Here is an 11,564-nt window from a genome sequence, read left to right as displayed (position 1 = left end):
AGTCTATATCTGTATTAATTGATTTGCATTATTTAATCTCCGTTTGCGAATATCATTTTTCAAATCCCTGCAGCTATTGTCTCTTGTTCAGGTAACCGAAACAGTCACAGGTAAAGGTTATAACGTCTATAATACCATAGGTAATTGCGCGACTCTATGCGACCTGGTCTGTTTAAAAAAAATATATTCTCCGTCCGGACACAATTGTCAGCTAGCACACGTAGCCGTTACACCGATAATTCTACTTTACAGCAGCTAAATTAAAGAAAATCCTTCGCAAACGCGGGGCTTAATTTGAATGATTTTGGCCGGGCCCCCTGGATTTATGCGCGGGGCCACCTGTGAGCACTGCATTTGTAAGAAAACGTTTTCATAAGTTTTATATCATATTGAGATCAAATTTTTATCCCAACGCTTTAAAATTACTTTATCTCTCTCTGTCTCTCTCTCTCTCTCTCTCTCTCTCTCTCTCTCTCTCTATATATATATATATATATATATATATATATATATATATATATATATATATATATATATATATATATATATATATATTAAAATTACTATCGCGAATAGCCCCTGTTAGTGCGGACCCAATCAGGCCAAATCAGTCCAGTTGGCCGAATACCCGCCTTGGTTTAATGTATGGTATTCCATGGAAATATGTTGGATTTTTGGATTTAGTCTGGTAAGCGATGCTTCAGATTCTTAATATCTGCCTGTTTTAACTATGCTAAAACAACATCTGCTGTTAAGGTAAAAACAAATCATAATTCAACCAGATTTAAATGAAAATCAAATTTTGCCGTTCGTATATTTGTCTTAAAATAAATCGTTCGGCTAGAACGCTTGAATAACAGCTTACGTTCTAGAAACGTTAAATGAATTCTCATTTAAAATTACACCATGGTTTTATTAAAGATTTTGGTTTTTTGGGACTGCTTATATAGCCTAAATAACTCCTTGTATTGTTATTTGATGTTGGGCATTTTTGTTTAAATTGACAGTACAGTAACCCTAGTATTAAAGTTGGCAGTCTCACTTGTATCCATTCCATTCATACGATTTATGCAACGTAGTCATCATCTCCAAATGATACAATAATGTTATCTCATTACTCAAAGCGAAAATTCAAATCTGAATATAATATTTCAATCCACAGTGCTTAGAACGTTATTAATTATTTTCTCATGGATATGTAAGTATTCTGGAACAGACAGAATTCAAATATTATAATATATCTATAACTCCCATCTTCTAATACGCAGAGAATAGAACGACTTCCATTTCAAAAGGAAGTTATTCTTTCGAAAACAAATATATACGTCATATCAACCAAACAAGATTAATTAATCCGATCAAAATTTTAAATGTGATAATTATTTTGATAAATAATCGCGTTTATGATGACACAAATAACTTCCAAATACTAGAGAGACATGTAACCCTTTATCTTATGTCTCCATAGTCCGCTATTTATAATATATATATATATATATATATATATATATATATATATATATATATATATATATATATATATATATATATATATATATATATATAGAGCGATATAGAGATTTGCACCCTTGAATCGTAACTGCAAATTTAATTATTAAAATAAATGAACTGAGATAAATTAAACGTCTTTTTGGTATTCAAACGCAATATGCAATTGGTATAAATACACTATTAGCGTGAAGCTTTACTATACCATAGAATATAAACCTGTGCGAAACATTTCTCATATGTATCATCATACCCAGGCACATCTTACTTTTATATAAGTTCTTTCAAGGTCACTTATACAATTACCTTTGCTTTATTCATGTATAGCAGTATGCGTATTGCAGTTATTGCATAAGCCAGTATATACAGATTCGTGTTATGCATGCCGCGATGTAATGTTCTCGTTACAGACAATGGACTTATTTCTTGAAATTATGCGTGTCACATAGACTTTGGTCTTACTACCTGATGTTATGCATGCGATCTAGACAATGGACTTACGTCTTAATGTTATTCATGCCATAAAGATTAGAAATCGTATTGCCTGGAGTTATGCGTGCGGTCTAGACAATGGACTTACGTCTTAATGTTACTCATGCCATAAAGATTAGGATCGTATTGCCTGGAGTTATGCGTGCGGTCTAGTTAAACGACTTATTATTTGACGTTATGTATGCCGCAGAGACTATAACCTTATTGTTATTTTCTCTGAAATGCAACTCCGAAAAGATGACACTAAGAAATTAATTAAGCATATATAACAAAGCTAAAACGTGGAGAGTTTATGATTAATACAATCCAAAGTTTATATGCACACATGCAGTAAAATATTGTGCCTAACAAATTAAATGATTTCTTACTGATTTTGATTTTTCATAATACGTTAGCCGTGCCGCATTTAATTCCTTCAGCGATGAAACCGTAACCTTGCATCACGTTTTCATGATAGTTCCTGACGATTTCGAAATTGACCGTACACGCGAATGATAGTAAAAGGTTAAGGCAACTGTTTAGGTGGCAGTATGATCTAAATGTGATTTTGTTGGATTTTAAGCTACAGTCAGATTATTGTATTGCAATCATTTTATTATCAATACACAATTACTTTGCACTGAAAGCAATTTACAGTCTCGACGTAGCAACTCAGAATCAAAGAATTTGTCCTGCATCTGTCCAATAGGGTAAATACCTAAATTAAAAGCAATCACGTTTATCACGACCTGGGCGTAGTCAGTACTATCTGATACATTGAATTACTGAATCTAAACCTGACAGACAGAAATTAGCACTTGATATGCACCCACATATCACACCATACCTTTAAACACTCTTTTTCCTTATCACATATATTGAAACTCTGTGATATATAGTTCAATAAAGATTGCTGTATTTAGTTCCATACAAGGTAGGGAGCGGAAAAATGTGCTAGACTCTATGCTGCAGGCGAGTCAAGTGTTATACGTTTGTTACATTCTGTGATGAATTACTACGATACGTCTATGTACGTTAACATAAGTGCAGCCTAAAAGGCCAGATTGGTCACTTGTTCAATTATTTTGATACATGTTAAGAGACAGGTATGACATATCTTTAAAATAAAAGGTATATAATAACACCAGTGCCTGCTCGTTACATTGCATTAAGTTACTTGTATGAGCTATTTTATGCCTCTCCTTAATGTATTCAAGGTGTAATAAATTAAAATGTCCGCCCACATTAAAGAGTTATACTGTAGACGTAGAATTACATTTATAACGCCTCGCCTCGTGCAGTTCAGTGCTTTGATATTTCATTATGACTCCCAGGGTCAATAATTATTTTCCGTTTTCAAGGATTTTTAAAAAATAAATAATAAACCCTACTGTATAAAATACCACTCAGTTTATAAATTATAAATACACGTATTGAAACAAATCGACGCTATCAGTAATACATATAATCTGAACGAAAATGAGATATCCAACATAACGGCAGCTTGGTGGATGCTGCCAAGAGGCCATTTTCTTGTCATTCTTTAATCACCACTCAAATTAAAGCTTTACGTGTATGAATCTGAGACATGGTTTTCCTGAAAATCTGAGTCTCTCTCTCTCTCTCTCTCTCTCTCTCTCTCTCTCTCTCATACACATAAAGTTGCGTGCGAAATGCAAAATGCTTTATCTGATAAGTGGACCAGGGATTAAAAACTATACCAGAGCATGTGGATTTAATGGCATCTATCAGAACTACCAAAGATGCGCAGATCATGATCTGAAACAGATAACGATATATAAAGCTATAATGATTTTGATAAATTGAACAAAATCATTTCTGGTTTAACGAAACACACGTTTTCGACTGACTCTCTTATGTTACGTAATACAACAGATTTGAAAAATTACTAAAATTTGTACAACTCATGGGTATTGCTTGTAATTTTTTTTATACAGCTCAAGTAAGCAAACTGCCACATTCGACGTTGTCATCGATGAGGAAAGGAGACAACATGCCATCATAAAATGATCTGCTATACATCTCCTATACACGAGCATGACGCGATATATATATATATATATATATATATATATATATATATATATATATATATATATATATATATATATATATATATATATACCAAACTCAGACAGGACCTTCGAGGGAAATCAAGTCAAAGTCATATCACAAATAGAAAGGAAAGCCTCAGATTTGCACAACTGTACATGATTATGTCTGATGGCATTATTGTTCTAAAATGTTGTTAAAGCATCGGGTCCTTTTTGGTGTTTATTGGTGGCTGTGTTTGTCTCTGCTTTACATTTACTGTTTGCAATTATTAGTCGTTCATTATCTATTCGATAAGCGAATGTAGTAGCAGTGTGTGGTCAAAGAATTCGTATAAAATAGCCAACGTCAATTACGTGGTATATGTAAAGACACTGTAGAATGAACATGAAGAAAATGTTGGTGGTTCGGCGAGGAGGCGGGATTGAAATTGTTTTCTTATCTAAATCGTAATGAAAAATAAAAGGGAAAACGTCACGCACCATTTTGGAACAGTTTGTGCATGTATTATACAAACTCAAAAATTAATTTTTGATATATGTTGTTCTACGGAGGGGATTATTTATCCAACAAAATCTGAAGACGATTGAAAATTATCATTGCTAATATAATATTTTCACACAACTGATACAGTATCAGATAAATTCATATTTTAAACTTTGCAATCCGTCCAAGTTTTTTATCTATAAAATATGTATTGGCAGAAATGATTGCAAATATTGTTTCACTTGAACACGAAAGATTGATAATGACAGGGTTTTGTACTAATATGATCAAGAACAATTGTTACCAAAATGTGCCACTGATATATAAATGAACAATATTTTACATCATTTGCAATGACGTTACATCGTTAACCAAATTGCATTTACGTCGCTAGCTATACTGTTAAATCTCTGTAATAGGATTTAACCTGAATGGACGCGTGGACTAAATGACAACACAAACACAACATTAAGAAAGATGGACGTTTATGAAATGAATGTATATAGTATGAAGATTTTAAAGATCTAAATATAGAACTCAATTCAGCAACATCATACACAAATTTGCAATATGTAAATGAATTTGTGACGTATGAAAACTTATGACGCAAAAATAATTCATGGAATCATTGTAAAAGGGGAAACAAAAATGTGATTTGTATATTCAAAAATTGTAGACACATGATACAATAAATCCAAGATTTGATTCGTATAGTCTCATGTAATAAAGGTAAGATTCATATAATCTCAAGCAAATAAGTGTAACTCAAATTTTACTCAGATGTACGCAGTTGAAATGATATATGTTCCATGTGTTCATCGAAACAACCATTATCAACTCTAATAGCCATAACCATTGTATCAATCACATGACTCATGACGCATAGTTATTTGTACAGCACGTACGATTCATAACAATCTATGACTCATTTAAATACTTGTGAAGGAGACATTTTGACTAGTTCGCATGTTCATTGACAAACCTCACTTCCCTTGAATTATTGGGTTAGCCCACTCTTGTTTTAGCCACACACACCCGTCATTGATCCATCATGCGCACATGTTTACAGACAAGCACTTCCGTCCTTGTATGGCCTTAATGGTCGTACATGCTTCCATCCCCATACACACAGACATACACACAGCCACATCGATAGCGTGATACTCCCGGACACAACTAAAATAAAACTAAACTGGTCTTAATAACAGGTACGGAATTAAAATCAATACACAATTGCTGCTAAATTTAACGAATACTATAAAATTGTAACAGTTAACATTTTTATAACGTTTCTAATTCGTGTAGTGTTAAATTCACAATTTCACACTAAATCATTAAAACTAACAAAATTAAGATGTAACACTTACCTCTATGGCTGTAGAATGAAATGGACAGAATACACTCCTTTACAAGATACCAAAAAGACCAATGTGTCGATTAGAACAGAAACTTGCCTTAATCTACAGGAAAATGAGTATAAGCATGGGTAACATACTCGTGCATATTGTGCTTTTTGTGTCTATTTCCGCAAGCGATCTACAACGATATCCATGTTAGCTCAGTCACTTAACTAACAAAACAAGTATACATCCTAGGTAACGTTGTACGCATGTATGATGCCAATGATCAAATCGTATTTCTTCCCTTATTATGTGAAAATCTCTAACAATAATGTTACAACATTAATAACGATGTGCCAACAAGAGTGTTGTGTAAAATTTAATTATTTTGCATCTAGAAATTAAAGTTACATTCTTAATATGCCTGTATCTCTAACAAAATGCTATTAACCAAGACGTTTACATCCCTAACAACTACTTTTCATGTCTAAAAGACAATTTGTCATCAGTAATAACCTTTTAAAATCTCTTGACAAGATGTCTCTATCAGTAGCAAGAACTTCGGATCCTCAACAGGGCTGTAACTTCGCTAACATTACTTTACCATATATAGCATCAATATTCATCACTAAACAAGCACTCTACATTTCTAACAAGCTTTTCATCAAATATGGCATTTACGTTCTGAAAACAAGATAATAATATATCGAAACAACAATGAAATCTCTCTGATAATGATTTATCTTTCAAAACAAGAAGTTTCGCTTCATTAACAAGCGTTTACCATTTATTGCACGAATTCCACTTGCCTAACATGAATTATAAATGGTTTAAATTTGTATATCTGTAAAATTAGATTTTCTTTAAAACAATAATGTCAATTATATATATATATATATATATATATATCACTCATATGGTCACCTATCAGGCATCAGTCTTTCCGGAATCATTGCTCATGCATATATTATCCGATTGACATTGACATATATTAATGATGTTTCTGACAGTTCATTACCATGTGCTGGACCAGAAGCTAATATAAAAGACAAGGGACTCTTGACCATGCATTTAAACGCCTGGATTACCGTTCTGCACGTGTATAGCTGTAGACAATTTTGTGAACGGGTTCTACCTCTTATGACCATGTACTTTTCAAGTTCATCATTCGTGCTAATGATGTTAATGGGTAAGTCTGCAAAATTGCAAAATTTCTTTTGAACAATAGACCGATAAAATCGGAGTTACATGCCTTATATAATCAGCGTCTATTTCGTAAGATTTTTGTTTCAACTGTGCTGCAAATAATAATCCTTTTCAATGAAACTACAAATGCATGTGACAGTACTATCATGTTTTCCTCATAAACATACATCTTAGGGCTTCATTGTAGAAATGGGTACCAAGAAACATTGTGTACCGTGGTACGTCTGAACACTACGCGTTACGTACCATGCTATAAAGGAATCATATTTGGGGAAAATAATTTAAAGTTTTAGGCAGTGTCCTGACACTTTGTTTTGTAGATCCTTGTGAAAAATTTTTAACTTTCCTTACTGACGGAGGTACCGGTACGATGATAATGTATCATAGTTCACTCCGCCGAAAAAGTAAATAGTTAAACCGGTACTACCGCACTCCTTTAGTTCATTGTCTTTTATTACAACGTCTTCATGGATACCTAGAATATACTTTTGTGTACGTGTATTTTCGCTCCTTAATAATTTTCACTGATGTAAGTATCAAAATGTTATAAACATTAGTGTTATTTATTTGGGCCTGATATACTCGCAGGCGCATTACAAGATATTTCTAGCAAACAGATTAAATATTACATTAACGAAAACATCTTTTCCCAAGTGACCGAAAATTGTATTTTACGTTGTAAAGAACATATGAAGTTGTTACCTGGGACATGGATCCTAAATCGAAATCAGATTGTGTGAATAAAAGCACTCACGTCATGCAAAAAACATCTGGGATTACATTTGTACCCTAATAAGATTGGCAGTAGAAAATGAAACGCTTATGCATCGACATACGTTATATATTCCATTCTATAATCAAATGTGTTAATTTAAATTAGCTAAAGTAAGAGACAGACAGATGTGTGTTCATATACAGGAAAGCGGTAACGTATAATTATATGTATATTTTATATTCAAATTTTAATTACTGTTAAAGATGAGATTTACATGATTGTTCTTTTTCCACAACATTTAGTTACACGTTCAAAAACGGTTATCTCAACTTTATATATCAAACTATATTCAGGATTGTGCAGTGCTCAAAGCATTATATTTCTAAAGTACGAAAAAATCTAATTATGGCAGTATTTAGTTTACAAATGGCACGGATGGGATTGGTGATTATTGCAAAGCTTACATTTCAATTGGATAAGGTCTCTTGGTTACGAAAATTCGATGCTCTAAAATATTTGTTTGTGTTTTACTTACAGCTATCGCAGCATGTGACGGTACGTATCTCCTCTTTTAAAAGCTATTTCCACAAATTAAAAAACTAACGGTGTTTGTTTTAAGACTTTTGTTTACTATTGGCGTTCTAGTGAAATCTTTAAATGTAGAAAATAATTGATTTGTTCTTTGGTTGATGGACATAAAACGAATTTGAACAATATTTGTGTAAGAATACGTAAAGAACCCTGATTTTACACTTGTATGTCATACTTTTTACAGTTAGAGAAAGCTGGATATAAAATATAAAAATCACTTATAACTTTCTTTAAAAAACAATATTGTATAACCAAATAATCCTGAACTCTACTTTTCAATTTCAGTTAATTATTATCCGTACTTTGGAAGACCAGGTACCTTTCAATTTCATCTTTCTAGTATTATTTGAATTTAAAGTTTTCATACCTAACCATTTTGTAATATGACGTTTACAAAGTGTTTGCACTAGCTGAATAATGATCATGAAATAAAATGTATTTGTCGTGGATCCTTGTGATCCAAACCAATTTCCATATATATCAATTATATTGTTAACATCTACAAGGAGGGTACAAGACTTTTATTTAGGTGATCACAAGACAGAAGAGAAAACTAGAATTTAAGTGTACTTCTAGGAGGAATTGACAGATTTTAAAAAGTCGAAGTAGACAATAGTAGATACCTTATATTATCTACTTATATTGATATATATTAATGTCAAAACAAAATGCGTAAATTCAGACATTTACTGAAATTGTGTTAAATTGCACTACGGGTAAAGAATAGCTATCATTTTGACAAGTTACTAGATGTTATCCAGTCTCCCCTCATTGCTATAAATATCAGGCTGAATATTTGATGCAATAAGGACAAACGTGAAATTTTAAACACAGTTATGTTATATTATTGGAATTCCAATGGGTACCAACAAATGTCATTGATTGTGTCTTTTCTTCCTTTTGTAGTTGTAGCAGGCGGGGGACAGATATTGTCAAGGAGACCCATTGTACAACAGACAGGATCAGCCAATAGAAGTAATTTATGTTAAGTTGATCGTGAATATCATTTAGGAGTTTTTAAATTTATATGTGTACCATCTACCTTGTCTAACCTGGTCTTAGTTTGTTTGTTTTTCTAATGCGTTCATAAAGGTTTATTTCCGAAGTTATATTGGTTTCGGAGTCACAAACATAGGGTTGTGAACCCATTCTTCCTTTTAGTACTAACATTAAGTTGATGAAAAAATGTTTATCTTGTTTTAAACCTATAACTTTTATACATCCCCAAAAGGTATTCTTTTGTGATATGGATATCACATGTATAATGCTGCATCACCTTAGAAAACTGGCTAAATTGTATTGTATCATACAAAATGCAATCTTCAGCTCCAAAGAAATTTAATTAAATTTTAAAATTTAACACCCATTCTTTACTATATCCTTATAAATAATTTCACACATCGTACAGCAGAAGAGCGTGTAATACTCTTCATGTCAACGTTTATAAGTATTGTGATAGCCGATGGTCTCTAAGATTCATAACGTCCGCATTCAGCAAAATTCATCGGAGCAAAACACATGAATTTATGAATTCCGATATAAGCCACAAAATATTATGCAGCAAAGCAAATCAGCAAAGGACAATTTTAATAATTTACATTTACACTAAGGAAGCTCAGCGTAATTAGTTATTACATTGAGCAAGGGTGTTGCGTATCAATAACTAGTTATGACATTGTGCAAGGGTGTTGCGTATCAAGAACAAGGACTTCAAAACCGCTGTGTCATGACTATGATTATAATTTACTAATTAATCAAAAGAGCGTGAGAGAGAAACACACTTATTTCGTTTTATACTACGTCTATGAAACACTGTTTCCATAACTGTCCGTGCTATTAAAAACAACTTGTTGGAGTATTATTGGCACGACCTTTAATATTAGCACAAAACAGAGACATTCCTTAGATCTTTCTGCATAGGGAACTTTCCTTTGTCTTAGTTCCTTGATTAAGTTCAGCCTGTTAAGTTTCAAACTTATCTGAACATGATGCTGACTATTATCGTATCATTTTTATTGTTATAATTTTAATATGTATCCCTCTTGTTGTATCTAGTGTTTTATTGTTTTTAATACATTCGAAGAAATATCCGCGTTAATGGAAAAAATGTATTCATTGGACATAATCAATAATAATGCAGACTAAAAAATAAATTCAATAATCAGTTTATTGTTCCCGTATACAGCTAATTTTATAATCATGACACAGTATGATTTAGTCACCAGTCTGTGTGGGTTTTCTTTTCTTTCAGTAGTAGTGTTAAATCCAAGCTATGCTGGCTTGGGTAACATTATCACAAGACCTGTGTTGCCGGTTCCTAACGTCATGGGATCAGCAGTATTTATCGGGTCTGATGGCTATGATTCAAGCGATGTATTTTGTACGTATTCATTTTTGTATCAGGTTTACATTCTTGTGTTTAACATAGTTTCATTTGTATTACGTTCTATTGCATAGACTTGCTTGCGGAATCATATAGCATTTGAAAGGAAAACTAAAAAATACAAACATCGACACACAATATGGAACAGTATTAGAACACACTGTATCAAGTTCAACATACTTCGTATATACCTAAATAAATACTTTAGCGTCATTTATATCGTCACAGTTACCTGTAGAATTAATTGTCTTATGACGGCATTTCGAATGATAGTATTAAGTGCCGGAAATCATCATAACCTATGTAACCTTTATCAAAATTGTATATATGTCTAATTTCATTTCCATAGAGACCTCAAACCGCTTCATATCGAATGATTATATGACACAATATCTGAACTATGCCTTCGTATATTTCAGCTGATGATAGGGGTGAGTATAAACACGAGTTATATTTGTGTATTCCAATGAGGAAGCGATGTAGTCCAAAGCTCTAGGAAAAATCAAAGGTTCCATATTTGAACCTACTCTGGCTTTAAAGAACTCGTTTCGATGATAACCGATAATGAATATGTTATCGTTGAAGGGTACACATTCAATTAGGAATGGCCTTCATATAATATACATGTGAAAACCGAATATAACGCCGAAAAGGTGTATTGACACAAATTAATTACGTAATCGTCTCATCATGAATACATTATGTTGAAACATTAATACAGCTGAAAAAAAAACTTCTAACGTGAATTAACTGCATTTGTAAATTCTCAGAGTGAGACGAGTGCAGGTAC

At 32.5% G+C, this 11,564-nt stretch overlaps 1 protein-coding gene across 1 annotated transcript; it reads left to right on the top strand.

Annotated features, from left to right (window-relative positions):
- Positions 1–6,944: 6,944 nt before the first annotated feature.
- On the top strand, positions 6,945–11,270 carry LOC149786426 (uncharacterized). The gene is made up of 6 exons (XM_089975936.1): positions 6,945–7,068; positions 8,338–8,355; positions 8,677–8,706; positions 9,298–9,366; positions 10,643–10,771; positions 11,194–11,270. Exons 1-6 carry the CDS (start codon positions 6,945–6,947, stop codon positions 11,268–11,270), a joined length of 447 nt encoding a protein of 148 aa, XP_089832062.1.
- The last annotated feature ends 294 nt before the right edge of the window (positions 11,271–11,564 follow it).

Source organism: Sinohyriopsis cumingii, chromosome 12, assembly GCF_028554795.1.
Source record: "Sinohyriopsis cumingii isolate HCF-2022 chromosome 12, ASM2855479v2, whole genome shotgun sequence".
NCBI classification, from domain to species: Eukaryota; Metazoa; Mollusca; class Bivalvia; order Unionida; family Unionidae; genus Sinohyriopsis; species Sinohyriopsis cumingii.
The sequence above is the reverse complement of the archived record's forward strand: the minus strand, read 5'-3'. Positions and strand labels throughout refer to the sequence as shown.

Excerpts from the sequence above, each read along its gene's own strand:
- LOC149786426 (XM_089975936.1), top strand. The coding sequence starts at position 6,945 with ATGCATTTAAACGCCTGGATTACCGTTCTGCACGTGTATAGCTGTAGA. Across the intron at positions 8,707-9,297 it reads TCCGTACTTTGGAAGACCAG|TTGTAGCAGGCGGGGGACAG; the intron begins GTACCTTTCAAT and ends TTCCTTTTGTAG. Across the intron at positions 10,772-11,193 it reads TGATTCAAGCGATGTATTTT|CTGATGATAGGGGTGAGTAT; the intron begins GTACGTATTCAT and ends CGTATATTTCAG.